The 20,775-nt window shown below is 42.9% G+C and overlaps 1 protein-coding gene across 3 annotated transcripts in view; it reads left to right on the top strand.

Moving 5' to 3' along the window:
* The first annotated feature begins 14,164 nt into the window (after positions 1-14,164).
* The window catches only part of pcdh7b (protocadherin 7b), a 315,222-nt gene continuing 308,611 nt past the window's right edge, over positions 14,165-20,775 (top strand). Inside the window, exons 1-2 of one of the 3 annotated variants that reach the window (XM_078400356.1) lie at positions 14,165-14,743; positions 14,986-19,571. In XM_078400356.1, coding sequence (XP_078256482.1) covers positions 16,401-19,571 — 3,171 coding nt within the window. In that variant the 5' untranslated portion in view covers positions 14,165-14,743; positions 14,986-16,400. The remainder of the gene's footprint in view (positions 14,744-14,985; positions 19,572-20,775) is intronic. The other 2 variants (XM_078400363.1, XM_078400346.1) reach the window with 2 other exon arrangements.

Here is a 20,775-nt window from a genome sequence, read left to right as displayed (position 1 = left end):
TCTTCAGACAATAGCTTGGTGTCAAAGAGTCATTTATGGAGTTATGCAGCACAGAAACAGACCATTTTGGCACATCTTGTTCTCACCAATCAAGATAGCATACTAACTGGTCCCATTGCCAGCAATTGGTCCATGGTACTCTAAGTCCTTCCTGTCCAGATATCTGTCCTGATGTCTTTTAAAAATCTCATTATTATCTGTGGCAACAGAACAATGTAAGTTTGGACCCTTGAAGTAAAAGCTCCATTAAACAAACATTATTTATTGCAGAACATGCCCCACTGCACTGATGACCTCTATCCCAACCCCTTCTGGTATATTTGGGAAAGAGTGATGTTGTTATAGCATTTGTACATTTTGGTAGGCATTTTGGCTGCCCGAGAGAGAGAATAGTTTGCCTTGTTTTCTGAGTGAAGATCTAGGAACAGCACAGCGGTAGAATTATCGGCATACAGTGCCAAAGACCTAGGTTCAATCTTGACTATGGGTGTCTGTACAGAGTTTGTATGTTCTCCCTGTGCTCCGGTTTCCTCCCACACTCCAAAGATGTACAGGTTTGTAGGTTAATTGACTTTGGTAAAATAGTCCCTAGTGGTGTAGGATAGTGCTGCTGTATGGGGTGCTTGATGGTCGGCGTGGATTCGGTGGGCCAAAGGGCCTGTTCTCATGCTGTATCTCTAAAAACTAAAGATTTCTAGGTTCACCCTGATGAGTCATTGGATTATTCCTCACTTCAGGAAAGGAAGGTCCAGTATCACTTATGCTTCTGAGGTATGTGGTTGGGTTAATGAGTGAACAGAGCAGGTTAATTGCCTATGGATAGATTGGTTCCCTTATGCATGCAATCCAGTTTCAATAGGATTGGTATTTCTCAGAAATAACAGAATGGTTACAGAATTGAATCTGGCTCAACTACTACCCCTAGCAATGCATTCCAGAATAAAATCACTCACTGCTCTGAAAATAAAAATTTGTGTAACATTTGATTGTTTTGCCAATTCTATGTTCTCTAAATTCTTGGCCCCTTCACCATTAGAAACAATTCATCCCGTTCAACTCTCTCCATGGCCTTTGTGATTTTAACTTCTATCAGATCCCCTCACAATCTCCTTTACTCGAAGGAGAGCAACTCCAGCTTCTCCAGTCACCAGTCCAGTCCATCCACATGTGTATATCATAATAATCATAATCATACTTTATTTGCCAAGTATGTTTTGCAACATACGAGGAATTTGATGTGCCATACTGTCATACCAATAAAAAGCAACAAGACACACAAAATACATTTTTCATTTATTAAATATGTTCTATATCCTCCCTAAAGCCCTTTCGTGCTTCGAAAAATTTGGTGCCCAAAAATGGACACAGTAATCCAGTTGAAATATCTAGTGCTACACCAACCTTGATTTTTTACACCAGTCAGCGAGAAATTGAGTTAACATTTTAGGTTGCTGGCCTTTCATCTAGAGCTTTCAAGCATCTGTTCTTTGTATTTTTGAGTCACGTCGACTGTTTAGTTGAATAGAAAATCTTAATCTTGTTCATCATGTTAAGTTGCATCTTGACTAAGGATAGCAGTCATAAGTCTCATTTGATCAGGCACTGACACTGCAATGCCCTCTTTACACAACAAGTGGGTAAACTCTACAATACATTGATGCATAGTTACTGAGATAAATTTGTGCATTTACTGAACAGGCATCAAGGTTCATGTGGGAGAATGGGATAGATGGATCAAATAATCATACTTAACTCTACTAGATTTTGTGATATTTCTTTGATGAAAATGGCTTCCTGGTTCTTGCCAAATAATTATTCTTTAACAAAGAGCCCTGAAAGGGAATGTTCTTAAATTATTTTGCATAAAAGGCATTACAAATAAGCAGACGTGTCATCTAATGTCCATGTTTATGAGCTTTCCAGTAGGGGTCACTAGATAGCAATTAGCAGCAACTAATTTTTAGCCTTGTTTGAAGGTGTACAGAGCCATGTACAGAGGCCACTTCTTCTCACTTAAGTCATTTGAGTCTGTGCAAATCAAGATCACCAACCAACGTGATATTCTCAACCACTGGTGATCAAATACTAGAAAACTCTTTTCTTTCATTATATTTCTCTCCGGGTGAAATACCAAAACCTGTGACACATATGAAAATGCTTTTCTTTGACCATAAGAACAACTTAAATTGAAATCTAAGGTCTTTATTAAATAATTGATGCATGGCCAATTTATTTTGTTCTTCTCAAGGTAGCAAAATACATTCTGCATTACCTCAAAGCACATTTGTTCCATTCCCATTTAGAACGGAGATGAGGAAGAACTTTTTCAGTCAGAGAGTGGTGAAGGTGTGGAATTCTCTGCCTCAGAAGGCAGTGGAGGCCAGTTCGTTGGATGCTTTCAAGAGAGAGCTGGATAGAGCTCTTAAGGATAGCAGAGTGAGGGGGTATGGGGAGAAGGCAGGAACGGGGTACTGATTGAGAGTGATCAGCCAAGATCGCATTGAATGGCGGTGCTGGCTCGAAGGGCTGAATGGCCTACTCCTGCACCTATTGTCTATTGTCTATTGTCTATTGTCCCCTGAAGATTTCCTGAGAATAACATTAAATTGATGTATTTTCAGTGCATTTTACCATTTTTTAACTACAATCTTTTGCATACAAGCTTTGAAAATGATTTACTACATCCAATCCTGGATGATTAAACAAAAATATGCGTGATAAATATAACTAAATTGTTCTGAAGAGGCAGTGGCTAAGCCACTCATACATTTCGAGAAATTCTATATTGTAAGTTACTAGTTTGGAATAGTATTAATCAAAACAAATATTAGGGACAATTTCTTCAGTAGTAATTATAGTAGTTTCAGCAATCACTTAATACACATTTTATTATTAAAGACATATATTTTAAATATCTAAAGAATTCTTAGTAAATTTAAGACTGATGTTGATTGATCTATGATAAGCAAGAGGTGAAGCAAGATTACAGTCAGATCAGCTATGAATTTATTAACTAGCAGAGTGGCTTACTCCTGCCCCCATGATGTACAGGAGGAAAATGCTATGGATGGGACAAATTTAAAAAAATGTCAGAGAGAAAGAGAATTCTTCTTATGGCAAATATAGACACAAACATAAATTAACAGCCTGTGCTCAGTGTTGGACCATGTGATGTGAACTTATGTATTGCCTAGTTTCAACTTGCTTCTAAGAGCTGCCCTAGTGCATAATGAATGGGCCAAATGCTGTTGCAGAACCTTGCACAATGATTTGCCTTGTTTGCAAGATTAAGTGTAATGCTGCTAACAGAACATGCTCATCCACACAATTTCTATAATTCAGCAGCCAGCTAACAGGTCACACTTATCCTACATTAGGTGATTTCAAATGTTCCTGAATGGTTTTACATTCAGGAATATTCAAATATATTTAAAATCAATGGATTAAATCAAACACAATTTTTTTATTTTTTTTTAAATCTTAAAACCATTGAAAAACAATTAAACCAAAAGATATGTAGGTTAATTGACTGGGTAAATGTAAAAAATTGTCCCTAGTGGGTGTAGGATAGTGTTAATGTGCGGGGATTGCTGGGCGGCGCGGACTTGGTGGGCCGAAAAGGCCTGTTTCCGCGCTGTATATATATGATATGATGATATGATATGTAGATAGCTAATATTCATCTCAGACTCTCACACATATTGCCCTCTATTGAAATGAATGACCCCTACAATTTCTGCTTCAGCTGTAACCTGACTTACATTTGCCGGCATGTTTCCCAGTGCTGGAAAATCACAGCAAGACCACTCTGCAATTCTCCATGGGGAATATAATGCCAAAGTATAGTCAAGGAATCAATGAAGAAGCGTGACAAACAAGTCTAGCACCTCTGCTGTGGTGTGTAAATCATGAATGGAGTGTCTCTGGCATAGTGTGAGAAAATAAAGTGGAAAATTAACAGATATAAACATCAGTGTAGTAGAAGGAAGATTGACTGGAAATTGTAACACCATCTTACTGCTGAAGCTGATGTATAAATTTACTGAGGATGAATCCTTTACATAAATGATATAATTTTTTTAATCTGGAAGATCATCAACAATTCAAATAATAAATATTATAAAGAATTGAAAGTAAGGATCATATTTATTACTAAAATTGGATTCCTACTCAGAGACCAGAAAACAATTATTTATATACATCCAGTTTACATATAAAGTGTCATAGTGGCCTCAACTTTATCAGTGTAATATTATGGCAAAAAAACATGGTTGCTAACATATTTCATGGTATTAGCACTGTCAATGCACTTGTGCTGAAGCATGAAACTGATATCAATTTGCTGATTTTCTTTACCTAACCTCTAGGTGGAGATATAGAGTTTGTTTCATATTCTGCATTACTTGGCTTCTTTTTGCAAATCTGCAATATCTTGGTATTGTGCTGTTGCTATTCCTTTTCTTCTTATACCCATTTTCTTCTTAAATGCAACATTGTTTTATTATTTTCTCATGCCCATTTATCATCGAGCCCCCTTAATTATTGCTTACTCCAATTCATTCTACATATCCTTTCCATTTGATATTGTGGCAACCACCCCATCCTTTTGATGAGGGCTGATATTGTGGCAACCATTTGGTATTGTGGCAACCGTCCCATCCTTTTGCTTTTGAAGTAAATTTTCATTCAAAATTTTGCATTGAATTTCTGTCTTGGATAGCTAAAAAAAAACATTCTCCCTTGCAGAAAATCTGAAAGAATCATGACAGTTGTCCTTTAGTTATATGTAAAAAATATATATTATCGGGATTGTGTTTTTAGTCTCGTGGCATTTAAATTACTATTGCAGTGTTGCTTTTCATGTTTTGTTGTGGAATCAGATCGAAGTTACTTTCAGAGTAACAAAGATGTGTGCTAAAATCAGCCCTCATCATCGTCACCTCCTTGTCCCCATTTTCCTGCTGGTGTTCAGGATACTTTTTATGTTAATTCAAGGCATGTGAAATTTGCAGGCTGAGCCAGCATTTGATTTGCCATCCTTAATCACCATTGAGAAAATGATGGTGAGCTGCCTTCTCGAACTGCGTAAGTCCTTGAGTTGTGAAGATATCCACAATATTGTTAGGGAAAGAGTTCTAGGATTTTTGTTCTAGCATGAGTGAAGGTACAGCCTTATAATTCAAAGTCAGATTGGTGTGTAGATTAGAAAGCAGCTTCTGGATGGTGATATGTCCAGGATTTTGCTGCCCTGAACCTTGTAGCTGGTAGATGCCATGGGTTTGGAAGGCACTGCTGAGTTACTTCAGTGCATCTTATGGATGGTACAAAATTGTAGCGAGTTGCATCGGTTGATGAAGTGAATGAATAGTTGTGGATGGGCATCCCTATCAAGCGGGGTGTTATGTCCTGCTATTTTGTTGGATAGATAGATACATACATAAGAAGCAAAGCAAATTTTGCATTTCATCAGTAGCTAACATTGAGATTGTTCATGTATGTTGTATTCAATTGGGGAATGGAAAATCTGTCTGAACTTTGGAATATTTAGTGAATGGTTCATACAAAGAGCAGCTAGGTCGCCCAGAGATTAGGATTGATTTTGTGAGTTCAGTGCCTTGAAAAAAGAGAACCTTCTGCTGGCTTCTAGGATATTCATACTATTGAAAGAAATGGTGATAGGGCCGTGACGGTCTAATGGAGCATGAGCAAAAACAAAGGAGGATGTCATGACCAAAAATAGCATTGTTCCAAAATATTAACTAGAACTGGAAATGAGTTGATGAATTTGTCAGTGCCTGAGGCATCACCCCTAGTACTTGGTGCAGGAACACAATTAATGACCCGTCCAAAATGACAACCGTAAAATGCAAGTATTCCTGTCTCTATTTGTAAGTGCCATTTTTTTTCATAACAGCATTATGCACCTCACCCCATGAGAAAGCTGAAACCTTTATTCCAACACTTTAGAAGCTCCATCTCCACTTGGAAGTCACAGAAGTACTTTTCTTTATCTTATAAATAATTCACCTGCTGCTCATTGTCTGATAGCAGTTACAAACAGAATAGGAACAAAATAACAGGATTAAGTAATTTTACACTGCACGCATGGTCCACCATTCCTTTTGATCAAGGTGTTACCAAATATTTCTCCAAGTTCTTTATAAACTTGGCTTGCCTCTTGCAACAGGATGCTTCCCCCTCCCCCCTCTGCTTATTACCTTTAGCAATCAGTGAAACTTCTCTTTTACACAATGGTATCTCCTTCCGTTTCTTCAGTTTTGATGCTAGTTCTTTTCAAAATCTTTTCAAACTGATGCAGCCTCACACAGATGAATAATATGTGCTACAAAATAGTACTAACTCTCAGCTACATTTTCTGCATAAGACAATCTTCTGCAAGGAATTAAGATTGAATGTGGGAAATGGGAGAAGGATAGGAGTCTGATACTTTTAGAGTCTTAGGACAGAGAATTATTGTGCTTGGCCAAGTAAATGCAGGAATATTGAATGTGCCTTCAGCCCACGAAGGATGTCTGATAAAGGCTTTGATAATGTAGATGCTGACACTTTTATTACCCGCATGAAGTAATCTGGAACTGGGGAACATGGATTAAAAATAATGGGTCACCCAATTAAAGTGGAGTTGATGATTTTGTTTCACTCAGAGGGCAGTAAATCTCTGGCTTCTACCCCCAGGAAGCTGTGCAGGTGGTAATTTAAGATTCAGGTACACAGTTACAATATTTGGACTCCAGGGATCAAGATATGTGAGGAATATGGAGTCGAGTCAAAAAGCAGATTAGCTTTGATTTCATTAAATGGCTCAAGGGACCATATGGCATTAGCCTAAACCTAATTTCTTGCGTTTGAATGCAGTTCTCCATTTTGTCCTGACCCTTCAGATTAAGTGTGCAGTGCATTGATGGTGCTTAGGACTGACTCCATGACTTTTTAACACTGTCGTGCTCATATTGCGCTTTGAATCTCTTTCTCCAAGATCTCTAGATTGATTGAAGGCTTGGAGAAAGAGGGTCTTTAACTCACTCTATCACATGCAAGTTCTGGTTTGTAGGTCTGCAACATAACATAAAGTTATTGGTTTTGAATTATCTCCATGAAGCTCACTCTATCAGTTGCTGGTCATAGCTGTGGCTGTTTTGGAGATCCTGCTGCAGATTCTCCTCACTCTCATCTGCTCTGAGCTCTTTTTGCTCCAATAATGAATGAACCTCAGCTGCTGCTGGCTGACCATTTTTAAGGTAAGTAATGTATGGCAACCACAGCTTTGAAGATGGTAATGAATTGGTTTTGAAGAAATCCTAGTTGAACATGGCATCCATCATTATTTCAAAACATTTTGGTTGTGTTTGATAGTCCCATGGATAGCAATGAATAGCCTTTCAATTACCTTTTTGGGAATGGATAGGATCATTGCCAATGATCCATCTCTTCATAGTTATGCTGGAACCTCCCCACTGAATATCAGAAAGAGCAAGAGGTAGGAACAAAGACATAGTTTAAATGCTACATGAGAAGCCAGCTGCAGCTTGTGTAATCATAGTCCCAGGTCACTGTGAGAATGGTATTCAGGTCATTGAGAGAATGGTATTCATCTCAGTTGGTGGACGATCACTGGATGACCTGATGTTACCTTCAATGCCACGTGAAGGCAGCCAATAGCACTCTTTTGCAAATCCTATCGGTTGGCCTTGCTCACTGCCAGCCACTATGCAGAACTTTACGCAATGGCTTGCCTTAATGAACAGAGCATCTGGCTCTTGCTAAACACTGGCAAGTGGAGCCAACTGGTTCCATGTCTCCCACTTCAAATTGGAAACACCCTGAAGCAAAAAATTTTTGACAGCAGCTGTCGCCTGACTGCCACTGACAGAGGGTGACAAGACAGCACAGAAGGTTGCAATTTCCACAGCAGGAAGGCTGCCGAAGTTTGCCAGAAGAATCTGCACCTCCTTACACAATGTTTCCCTGAGCTCCTGGGAACCAATGCTGAGGCTGTGGATCTACCAGGAGAGAAGGACAGCTGCATGCGGCTTGCAGTTCGATGCAATGCTCTGACAGAATGTGCTCCCTTGGTTGCTCCTGATGTTGTTGCTGAAGTTGCTCAACTGCTTCCTAATCCTTTTCCCAAAAATGGGTCGATAGAATAACTCCTCCTTCTCTCAGTAACTTTGCCTAAAAACAAAGAACTTTCAGAAAGAAGTCCTCAGTACGGTAGCTGCATATACATTTCTTTCATATTCAACTGAGAATTTTGGGAGGATTTGCTATTTATGTCAGCAGTTGAATGCTTACTAAGCTCAAGCTGATTGCTAATGAAGTGTTCTTATAAAAAGTTACAGAGAAACATAGAAAATAGGTGCAGGAGGAGGCCATTTGGCCCTTCGAGCCAGTACCTGCCATTCATTGTGATCATGGCTGATCATCCACAATCAGTAACCTGTGCCTGCCTCCAGATGTGGTCTCACCAGGGCCCTATACAGCTGCAGAAGTTACCAACCTGAAAAGTTCACGCAGTTTCTCTCTCCGCAGACAATAGGACAAACATTGTTGGCATAAAAGGACACAAGGTGCTGGAGTAACTCAGCAGGTCAGGCAGCATTTCTGGAGAACATGGACAGGTGACGTTTCGCATTACCATTCTCCACTTTGTTAACATAAGTTGAGCATTGCTGAGAATGGAAATCATGCTGTAGAGATTCCCAATCTGCAATATAAAGGCAACATTAGTAATTTCCATAAATTCAACTTTAATTCAAAGATATCTGTCTGTGTGTGCTGTGTATTTTGTAATCTTGTCAATAAACTGCCAGGTTTATAAACTGATGTGAAAAGGCCTGTGAAGATTTTTAGATCTGTAGTAGGCAGGAGTACCTCCAGATGTGATCTCAATTCTTTCCATATCCGTTAGTGACTGTGCAATTGAACTTAATGACAAGATCACTTTGAACATTTTAAAACATTTTTTCGAAATGTTTCAATTTCTGCTGATTAAGCAGACTCTCAGTCTGAAGCCCTCTTCCCTGTCTCTCAATCTGAAGAAGGGTCTCGACCGATACGTCACCTACTCCTTTTTCTCCAGAGATGCTGCCTGACCTGTTGAGTTACTCCAGCATTTTTTGTCTATCTGTGATGATCTGCTTGTCAGGTTTCATACTTTAAATAAACCAATCAGACACCAGGAGATTGCATTCTATGCAAATATCCAAATATGAGTTACTCAAATCAAAGTTAACACCTATTTTAAGTACTTCAGTTGCTGCAAAAACTCTTGTCAAATTTATTCTTTAATATTGTAACTTGGTGCAACAATAATGTTTTTTGAACAGACAGGGACATGATTTCAGTGCTTTTAAAGCTAACAGTGAATAAAGGCAAATCTTGGTTAACTTGTTAATTGTTTCTCTTGGAACATTGGAGCTAACTGCATGTATCAGTCAAATGACAAAAAGTTATTATCATGACCATGTGTTAAAAGTAATACCTTTTATTTGTGCCTTTATCCCAATATTCAACTACTTGCATTTCAGTAATGAAATTTCTGCTTGCCTATCAAATCTAAGCAGCATTTTACTGATTGGTTTCTAATTTTGTTGTGGTTTATAGTACTTCTATTATTTTGTTGGAATTTGAACAGGAGCTGAAAGGAATGAACTGTGGGAAAGGAAAGGGGTTGAGTCAAATTATATTGCTCTTGCACGCAGTACTTTTCTGCATTGAATTGTAATGTTCACACTATTACTGATAGAGTTTTTAATTGGGCTCAAGTTTTTTGGAGTTTCATATCCATGGCCCACATATTTTATTATCAGAATTATTAAAAAAATAAGCAAAAGCTGTGTTTTAATTAAAGTTACATCATCTGTTTTACGTATCATCTTAGCTTGGTTGGTATTAAAATTTGTCTCGTAATGGTGTTATTTCAATCCACGATGTTGATCTGTTTCCACCCAACTTGCATTTGATATTGACTGCATTATTTATAGGAACAGCTCAAACCAAATGACACTTAAAGGTTAAAAACTTAGGACATTCATCTCAACTGACTAAAAGTTCCATGTGATAGATTGATGTCTCTTCTCCAATGGCACAGATTTTATCACAGATTTGAGACAAATCTGCTTTCTATCTTCAAAACTAGCCTCTACCAACAGTATAATTCCATGCGTAGGAAGGAACTGCAGATTCTGGTTTAAACCGAAGTGAGACACAAAATTGTATAATTCCATGCTACCTATTTGCACCATTTCAAAAGTGAAATCTTCAATTATCAGGAAGATAAAGTAATTTAAAAAATCTGTTGAATTTTGTTTTGAATTATTTGAATGATCAAAAATGCTTTGAATTATTTTATGTATTTTATTTGATTATCTATCTATGTATATTACTAAAATTCTCATCTTGTATGTATGTATATTTGTATGTTTGTTCCCAAAATACAGCCAAAACGGTAACAATAACGCAACAATTTTAGGCCCACCATACTCACCATTCGCCTGCGGTGTGCATTGATAAGGTTTTGTTACATTTTAAAAGTGATTAACTTAATAAACTTTAATAAATGCACTCCTCCCCTGCGCGGCAATGCCGGGAGGACCGGCGCCTGTCCCGGCGTGCCCCGCGCCTGACCTTCCTCCCTTGATGCAGGCAGAGGGTCAAAGAAGGTACCTGGAGAGAAGGAATGGGTGACGTTTTGGGTCGAGACCCTTCTTCAGACTGGTTAGGGATAAGGGAAACAAGAAATATAGACGATGATGTGGAGAGATAAAGAAGCCATTAGATAAAGAAGTTTTTTGAAGTCATATCCTGGTGGATAAGCTTACAGCAAAAATATTTACAAATTTGCATTAATTGCATTAATTAGCATAAATTCAGTAGGCTCACTAAAGGAGGTCAAACTGACGTGGGAAATATAAAATTTACACTACTGCATTAGAGTATGCTTAGATGAAACACTTCCCTGCAGCTAGTCTATTATTTCCACTTGTTACTGCACAGGCGCATGCCGAATTGCACCAAATCACCCAATAATTTTCTTGGCATTTTCCATTGTAAGTATAACTTCAACATCTGTTGCTGAAAGGAAATGGTCATTGCCTTTCTGGTTAAAGTGGTCACCCGATAAAAATGTAATAATTTCAAAATCTAACTGCCTTAACAAAAAAATTAATCAAGCAGCAAGTCTGATTGCCCGTTACTTCAGGCAATGTTTTCCATTAATTTGTTTTGGAAGCTGATGCACACAATTATCTTTAATATATTTGTAAATTTCAGCATAACCAGTTTTTTTGTGCATTACATCACGTTGCTTTATCTATACATTCTCCCATACCTCAATGATTGATATGACTTACTTTCCATTCAGTTTCGGTTTGTTCATGAGGAAAAACATACCAAGCAGCTTAGGGAGGGCAACTAGCATGGGGTGGGGTGGGGTGGGTAACTGAACCACAAAACAACACGTTACTAATCTGAAACATTCCTTTCCAGTAAATAGCTTACCTAAAGGTCAACTCCACCCTGCTCATAATTGCACATAAGATACTTATAATTATGTGTAGGCTCAAAATGTCACTTGTCAGGATTCACTTTATGCATCATTGCAAAGGGGAAAAGCAGGTTCTGTCAGGTTTATGTGATCTTATCTAGTTTGTAGATCAAAACAAATTCCTTTTGTAATTAACCTAAGTTCTTATGGAAACGCTTGATTAATTATAATGTTTGGTTTTGAATTGAATTGATTTGAAAGGTACAGCATGGATTCTGCCTCGGGCCCATTGAGTCTGTGCCGACCATTGATCCCCCGTTCACACTAGTTCTATGTTGTCCCACTTCCGTAACTACTGTCAAAACACTAGGGGCAATTTACATAGGTTAATTAAACTGTAAATCTGCATGTCTTTAGATTTAAGACTAAGAGATACTGTGCGGAACCACATCCTTCTGTCCACTGAGTCCACACCGACCAGCTATCACCCCACACACTAGCACTATCCTACACACTAGGGACAATTTACAATTTTTACAGAAGCCAATTAACCTACAAACCTGTAGTCTTTGGGATGCAGGAGTAAACTGGCGAAAACTGGGCGGCACGGTGGCGCAACGGTAGAGTTGCTGCTTTACAGCGAATGCAGCACCGGAGACTCAGGTTCGATCCTGACTACGGGTGCTGTACTGTAAGGAGTTTGTACATTCTCCCCGTGACCTGCGTGGGTTTTCTCCGAGATCTTCGGTTTCCTCCCACACTCCAAAGACGTACAGGTATGTAGGTTAATTGACTGGGTAAATGTGAAAATTGTCCCTAGTGTGTGTAGGATAGTGTTAATGTGCGGGGATCACTGGGCGGCGAGGACTTGGTGGGCCGAAAAGGCCTGTTTCCGCGCTGTATCTGAAATATGAAAAAATATGAGAAAAAAAAACCAAGAAGAAACCCATGTGGTCTCATGGAGAACGCGCCAACTCCACACAATCAGCTCCCAGGGTCAGGATTGAATCCAGGTCTCTGGAACTGTGAGACAGCACCTCTACCAGCTGCACCACTGTGAAACCCATTCACTCAGTTCAGAAAGCGAACTAAATATTTTTCTATAAACTTCTTCGCCAAATGTTCTTGAGGTTGTAATCCATTCATGTGTTCTCCCAAACAATTGGTTTTGATAATTATTCACATATATGCAACATGAGACTCCTATCCTCATCTGCAATCAATCACCAGCACAGATACATTGTTAAACTTGTGATCACGGGTGGGGACATCAGTGATTTTTGATGAAGGTAGACACAAAAAGCTGGGGTAACTCAGCGGATCAGACAGCACCTCTGGAGAAAAGGAATAGGTGACGTTTTGGGTCATGACCCTGCTTCAAATTTGGAAATCCTTGTGTGCCTCCAACCGTTGGATGTGGTAATTCAACAAAATTTATGTAGCATCTGTAAATCGCGATGCATTTACTCATTGAGTCTTAATAGCTGGCAATTTGTGAAGGAGAGTGTCTTAATTAAAAATTGCTAATTTGATGATTACACTATTATAGGTCGCCAGTATAAAGTTACATATATTATTTATATTTGAAGTAGAAATATCATATGATTATTCTCTACACCGATTTCAAACACGGCCCAAAACTGAAATTGTTAACCAGACTGCCAATTCTACCACCATGGATATGGATTTTTAAAATAGTGCAATTGTATTTATCATTGTCTTCGGCATTAAGCATCCACGTGTGCATTTAGGGGGAAAAATATACGCCCTAAGGTTTTTTATCTTTTGCGTTATCTATGCCAACACGGTGAACTACGAGGTCACAATATCGAAAACAAAACCGGACTCGCTCTTTTATCTTAAATTGGAACTTGGCTACAATTTGCATATATCAAAACCTTGCACGATCTTGGTGACATCGGGGATTCATCCAGTATATGTTGATGAGACTGCAGTCGCCTGACCTTTCAGTTTAAGATCATTTATTACCAGTATACTGCTGTCCACTGTTTATCAATGGCCATAAAGTTGAAATATGAGTTATTAAAACTCGCCTTGCTAAAGCTGTCAGACATTCGTAGCTCAAAGGGCCAATGGTGCGTATTCTTCGTTTTAATTAAAATTCTGATTCACTGATTACGCCGCTTCCACATCCTGCCCAGAACTGCTCATGCATAAGAATGTAAATCACACCAAAAGTTTCTTTGATATGTAAATATAGTCACTGATTTTAAATAAATAGTTTTCGAACTGATTACCAGTATCACACTGTAGTTATTTCATCCGATAACCGACCTGGTTAAATATGTCTTATTCTGCTTTGTGTTTGGACTCAGGCTAGGTATTGAAAGCTGTAATTATCTTAAGCGGTAACTGAAGAGGTGGGTGAAAGAATATGTGCTGATTTTTAGCCTGGTGGGATTTTTCTTTCTTTCTCTCTCTCTCTCTCTCTCTGTTCCGCTATCGTTTTTACACATTCGGCCGAGCTCTCTCGGCAAACGTCTTCTTGCCTTCGCCGGGATTTTTTTTCTGTCTGTGTCATCACTTTCTGACTGTCACCAAATGCTGCTGCTGCCCCACACCTCTGCTCCCTCCCCTCGCCGCGCAGGCGCTGCTCATTGCTGCCGCAGCCTCACGGCGCTCCGGCCGCTCCGGGGCTGCCTCCTCCGGCACTCAACTTTCATCCAGCAACTGCATCTCCTCGCAACCCACACCCGTGCCCACCCCTCCCCGGCTCCCTCTCGGAAAAGTCACGGCAGTCACACGCCACTCATCGTCGCAGCAACCTCCCCGCAGAAAAAAAACCCCAAACAGCAACGCTTTGCAGAAATGTAATTAGAGACCGAGCTATCCGTTCGCTCTGACACCCGAAGGTGTCTTGTTAAAGCCTATTTTTTGTGGGGTTTTCCCAACATACTATCGATACTCGAACCTTGGCTTTGCGGGAAAGGGGTACGCAAAGAAAAGCTCACTCTTTGTCACGCTTGGAAATAAACTGTTTCTTTAAAACAATACTGTATATCCATGCCATACCAAACTCGCAACCCCGGTCTCTCTCCCACAAGCATGAGCTTTTTATACCCCGCTGTGCTGTATAAAAGGCGTTTTAAAACCACATTCTCTCAACGCTAAAAGGCGAGCTTGTTTTATTGTTTAATTTAATCAGATATGCAGATACGCACACACATATTATTCACAAATAGCAATCTACTTTCAAGAAGCTGCTTCTGAATGAAGGTAAGAACGGTAACCGAATGCACATCGTGAGCTAAAATAGGAAGCGGACGTAGAAAGATATCTAAAACGCCACTAATCTGCACGAAAAGAAAATAGGGTTGAATGAAAATAAATGGAAGGGCAGGGGGGGGGAAAGGGAAGCTATAAACGTAAAGGGAAGCAAATGAAGGGAGAGATTGATGATGTAGAAAAAAGGAATCTCTGCATTTCCTGACCGTGCATGTTCCCTTTCACTCGTGTAGGTGACGCTACCTCAAATGAGTCAGGAAACTCTCAGATTCACCCACACTCCGAGCGGGATGGCATACAAAAGAGGGAGGGAGCGAGAAATCGGAACTCTGCTGTTAACCTGAATCCACAGTCGACATCGTGCAGATAGCGGAGGGTAAGCAGCGGAATTGCAGGTCTCCAGCCGGAGGGAGAGGACGTTATTGGATTCACTCTTTTATGGACTCCGATCCTTTGCGAAACATCGGCATTGGAGCCGGGTTTGCGCTTTAACCTCCAGCCACACTCTGAATACAAGGCTGAATTATACGAGGGAAGGCAAACCCCACCAACTTCAACTGCAGGAATAGTAATGAACTACTCAGCAGACCAAGACTAATCGAATAACAAGGAAGGACTTTTGTTTTCTCTCTAAGTGAAGGATTCAGCACCGCTGAAAGGACTGCGTCAGGCGACTGAGATACAGCCCAGGGTCTGGAATAAGAAAACTTACTGTTTTGAAAGTACGGCAGCCAAATCACTCTTTAATTGCGGAGGTTTTGTTTATTCCACTGCTCGGACCCGATCCAGAAGCTATCCGCTAGCGGACGTCGTTTGTTTAAAAGATCCGCATCGTGAAATCAGTTGGCTCTCATTCGGATTTCTGATTTAACAGACAGGATTTCCCAATCCACGTTCAATCCGGACGCGTATCTGCATTTAGACGCATTTTGACAGCTCACCCCCCCCCCCCCCCCCCCTTGTACCGGGTTCTCCGGGCTGAATACGAATAAGAAAGTCATTAACTGCAACCTTTATTCTGCGGGACTCTTTGCCCATCTAATCGTCTTGGACACGGAGAATGGGATCGCGTTCACAGTAATCCTACAACCGCCCTTTCAACTTTCTGCCCGGGTTCCCAACCTTTTCCCGCTATTCAGTAGCTGCCTCTTCAGTCAGTCAGAAGCGGGCGAAGAGGGAGGTTGGGAGAGAGAGAGAGAGAGAGAGAGCGAGCGAATAGAAGAGTGTGCAGAGAAAGGGGAAGACTGCAATAGCAAGCTTGGAGCACTCAGAGTGCTACACACACTCACTCACTCACAGTTTACTGTAGCCACTAGCACGCAGGTGAAGAAGCACCAACTGCGGATGCAGGGCAAACTTGGAACAGCGTGAATGAAAAGGCACGTCCGAAGCACTAACGGATTCAGGTGACCAATTTTACTAAATGCTTCTCCTTTCCTGCACCTGTGTCCAGAGAGCAGCAAAATGCTGGAGCGGAATAGAGTGATCCAATTTGCAGGAGAGGGATGCCAGAGCTGTGAGTGCGTGTCCCGGTGATTTCTTTACTGAGTGTTGTTGGACTGTTGAAACGGACAGTAGGAGCAGAGATTCGGTGCGACTAGTCGGTGGAGGGAGGGAGAGAGGAGGAGGTGGTGGATCAGTCGGAGCGATGAGTTTCTGTTTGCCACTGGTGCTTTGGCTGCTGACCCCCTCCGCCGTCCCGGTGAGCGCCAAGCAAGCGCTCCGTTACCGGGTGATCGAGGAGGGACCGGCCGACGTGCGGATCGGCAACGTGGCCAGCGACCTGGGCATCGGGGCGGGCTCTGGAGAGATGACTTTCAGCCTGGAGTCGGGCTCCGAGTACTTCAAGATCGACAACATCACGGGGGAGCTGTGCACCACCGGCCGGCGCATCGACCGTGAGAAACTGCCGCAGTGCCAGCGCATCTTCGACGCCAACGAGTGCTTCATCGACTTCGAGGTGTCGGTGATCGGGCCGGCCCAGAGCTGGGTGGAACTGCACGACGGGCAGGTGGTGGTGGGCGACATCAACGACAACGCTCCCTCCTTCCCATCGCCCGTGCTCACTCTGACGGTGGAGGAGAACCGGCCGGTGGGGACCCTGTACCTGCTGCCCACCGCCACCGACAGGGACTTCGGCACCAACGGCATCGAGCGCTACGAGCTGCTGCTGCAGGAGGAGGGCGGCCAGGGGGGCAGGAGAGGGCTGGAGCCGGCGATGGGCAGCAGCAGCAGGACGCCTGGTGCAGGTGGAGATGGAGGTGCAGGTGGAGGTGCAGGTACAGGTGCAGGGGGCAGCAGCAGCGTGTTTGAGCTGCAGGTGGCCGATACCTCGGACGGGGGCAAGCAGCCGCAGCTGATCGTCAAGGGGGCTCTGGACCGTGAGGTCCGCGACTCCTACGAGCTGAGGCTGAGGGCGAGTGACGGCGGGCGTCCAGCCCGATCCTCCAGCGCTCTGCTGCGGGTCCTGATCTCGGACGTGAACGACAACAGCCCCCACTTCGAGCGGCAGCTGTACGAGGCGAGGCTGCCGGAGAACAGCCCTGCTGGGAGCCGCATCCTGCAGCTGCGGGCTGGAGACCCTGACATCGGGGTGAACGGGCAGGTGGAGTACGCCTTCGGTGGGGCCAGCGAGGCTGCCAGGAGGTTGCTGAGGCTGGACGAGAGCAGCGGCTGGCTCAGTGTGCTGCGCCGCATAGACAGGGAGGAGGTGAGCCAGCTACGCTTCGGGGTGCTGGCCCGGGACAGGGGGCAACCCCCACGGACAGACAGGGCAACCGTGCTGCTCTCCATCAGCGACCAGAACGACAACGCTCCGCTGGTGGACATCCGCAAGATAGGGCGCATCGTGCTGCGGGACGGCGCTGCCAGCGTGGCCGAGGACGTGCTGGTGGACACGCCGGTGGCTCTGGTGCAGGTGTCGGACCGAGACCAGGGCGAGAACGGGGCCGTCACCTGCACGGTGGTGGGCGACGTGCCCTTCCAGCTGCGGCCGGCCAGCGAGGGAGGTATGGAGCAGCAGCAGAATCAGCAGAATCAGCAGCAGCAGCAGAATCAGCAGCAGCGGCAGCAACAACAGCCCAGGAAGAAGAAGTACTTCTTGCACACCTCTGCGCCCCTGGACTACGAGTCGGTGAGGGAGTACTCGGTGGTGATCGTGGCCGTGGACTCGGGCAGCCCCAGCCTGTCCAGCAACAACTCCCTCCTGGTCAGGGTGGTGGACGTGAACGACAACCCGCCCGTCTTCCCTCGGGCCGTCTACCGCCTCGCCATCCCCGAGAACAACTCGCCCGGCGACCTGGTGGCCGCCGTGGTCGCCACCGACGCGGACGACGGGCGCAACGCCGAGCTGGGCTACTCGCTGGACTCGGCGGCGGCCGGGGTCTTCTCCATCGACCCGGTGAAGGGCGCCATCCGCGCCAACGTGGTGCTGGACAGGGAGCAGACGGAGCGCTACGAGTTCCGTGTGGTTGCCCGGGACCGAGGCACCCCCTCCCTGCAGGGCAGTGCCACCGTGGTGGTGCAGGTCCAGGACACCAACGACAACGAGCCCCGCTTCATGCAGGACGTCTTCACCTTCTACGTGAAGGAAAACCTGCCGCCCAACAGCCCGGTCGGCATGGTCACCGTGATGGACGGCGACCAGGGCACCAACGCCCAGATGAGCCTCTTCATCCAGGAGGACAACAACGTCTTCTCCATAGACAACGACACGGGCACCATCTTCTCCACCGTCTCCTTCGACCGCGAGCAGCAGACCACCTACTCTTTCAAAGTCAAGGCCGTGGACGGGGGAGAGCCCCCTAGATCATCCACGGCGATGATATCGCTGTATGTCATGGACGACAACGACAACCCGCCCACCATCACTTTCCCCAAGAATGCGTCTTACACCCTGCTGTCCCCTTCCAGTAACCTGAGGACAGTGGTGGCCACAGTCCTGGCCACTGACAGTGACACTGGCATCAACGCCGACCTCAATTACAGCATTGTGGGGGGGAACCCCTTTAAACTTTTCGAGATTGACTCGGCCAGTGGTGTGATCTCCTTGGTGGGGAAGCTAACTCAGAAACACTATGGACTGCACCGGCTGGTGGTGCAGGTCAACGACAGTGGGCAGCCTTCACAGTACACCACTGCAATGGTCCACGTGTTTGTGAACGAGAGTGTTTCCAATGCCACCATAGTGGAAGCTCAGATAGCCAGAAGTCTTCGCACTTCCATCAAGAAAGACATTGCAGGTGACCCGAACTATGAGATGAGCAAGCAGAGACTCAGCATTGTCATTGGGGTTGTTGCCGGGGTCATGACAGTGATCTTAATCATTTTGGTTGTGGTTTTGGCAAGGTATTGTAGACCGAAAAAAACCAAGAATGGATATGAGGCTGGAAAAAAGGACCCAGAGGACTTTTTCACACCCCAGCAACATGACAAGTCCAAAAAACCCAAAAAGGACAAAAAGAACAAAAAGGTCAAACAACCTCTGTACAGTAGCATTGTGACTGTGGAAGCGTCAAAACCAAATGGACAGAGATATGATAGCGTGCACGAGAAGCTGACAGAGAGCCCTGGCATGGGATGTTATCACTCCATGAATGGTGGACCAGGCAGTCCTGATCTCGGAAGGCATTACAAATCTAGCTCTCCATTGCCAACAGTTCAGCTTCACCCTCAGTCGCCTACTGCAGGGAAGAAACACCAGGCAGTTCAAGAACTGCCACCAGCGAATACCTTCGTAGGGACAGGAGACAACATCTCAATTGAATCGGACCATTGCTCAGAGTACAGCGGTCAGACCAATAACAAGTACAGCAAGCAGGTAAGAAGCAATAATTACCAAAAAAATGTATGAGATGAAAGAAATCAAAGTGCATTATATTGTTAATATTGTCGGTATACACACATGTTCATGATGATGCACAAGCATTCGTAATTGATTTTCGTAAAAGTATGTTGTTATAAAGTAGAATTAGATAAATGTATAAAGCCTCTGATGAATTGATTTTGAATAATTGAAACCCTAAAAGATAAGATATGTAAGTAATAAGATTAATGTGCACAATCTGCAAAGGTAAAGTAACAAAGCATAATGAGGCAGATAGAGTTGTGCAGGTTGGTTACTCAGGCCTGTTTTATGTCATAGTACTGAAAAACATGTTGTTTTCCCCCTCTTATTTGGTCTCTATGTCAAAGAGAATCAGTTCCCCACAGATCTAATTCACAGTGACAACCACACTGATACATTCATGTCCATTGGTATTCATATGGTGCAAGATAAGCAAATTAAAAAATAAATAAATCTGTGGAGATTTCTTTAAATTGTTGCTATTTGGAACATCAACATTTTATCATGTCCCAGTCAGTGATAGTAAAAATCAGGCTGTGTGAATGCTACTATGAAAACAATCTCCAGAGATTTTCTTTACATTTATAAGCACACTTGTCTTTATGCATTTATCGTTATATAGATCAACAAAACTGCTATATTTGATACTTTAATAGCTACACAACTGCAGTTCAGATATCATCGTCGGGTGGAGATCACATACAGTTGCATTTGCATGTTATACCCTGCACTGATGATAATGTATCTGCATTTAGGAGAAGACATGTATCAGTTTAATTACTAAAAACAACAACGCTGTGATGGATAAAATTGAACCTGTGCTAATCAGTTTTCTACAAACTTCATTTGGACAACATTAATTGGATTTTGAATACTTTGCACAAAGTAGTTTTGGAATATTGCACTGTTGTATCTCTGCAGCCTTGAAAGTTTTCAAATATCTTCATTTTTTCACAGCCTTTTGGGAATGTTTGAAATCAGACTCCAAAAGCATTCTAAATGACCATTTCAAAGTTTGTAAAATTCTAAATGCTCTTCTGAACAAATTGAAATATATTTCTGATACTATTCTGATATTGATGTTTTAAGGTTCTAATCGTCATTCTCAGACATTGAATTTTGTAAATATGTGATGGATTGTAGGTCAGTCTCTAACACCTAAAATAATAAGAGCAAA

This window comes from Rhinoraja longicauda, chromosome 1 (assembly GCF_053455715.1).
Source record: "Rhinoraja longicauda isolate Sanriku21f chromosome 1, sRhiLon1.1, whole genome shotgun sequence".
Lineage (NCBI taxonomy): Eukaryota > Metazoa > Chordata > Chondrichthyes > Rajiformes > Arhynchobatidae > Rhinoraja > Rhinoraja longicauda.
The sequence above is the reverse complement of the archived record's forward strand: the minus strand, read 5'-3'. Positions and strand labels throughout refer to the sequence as shown.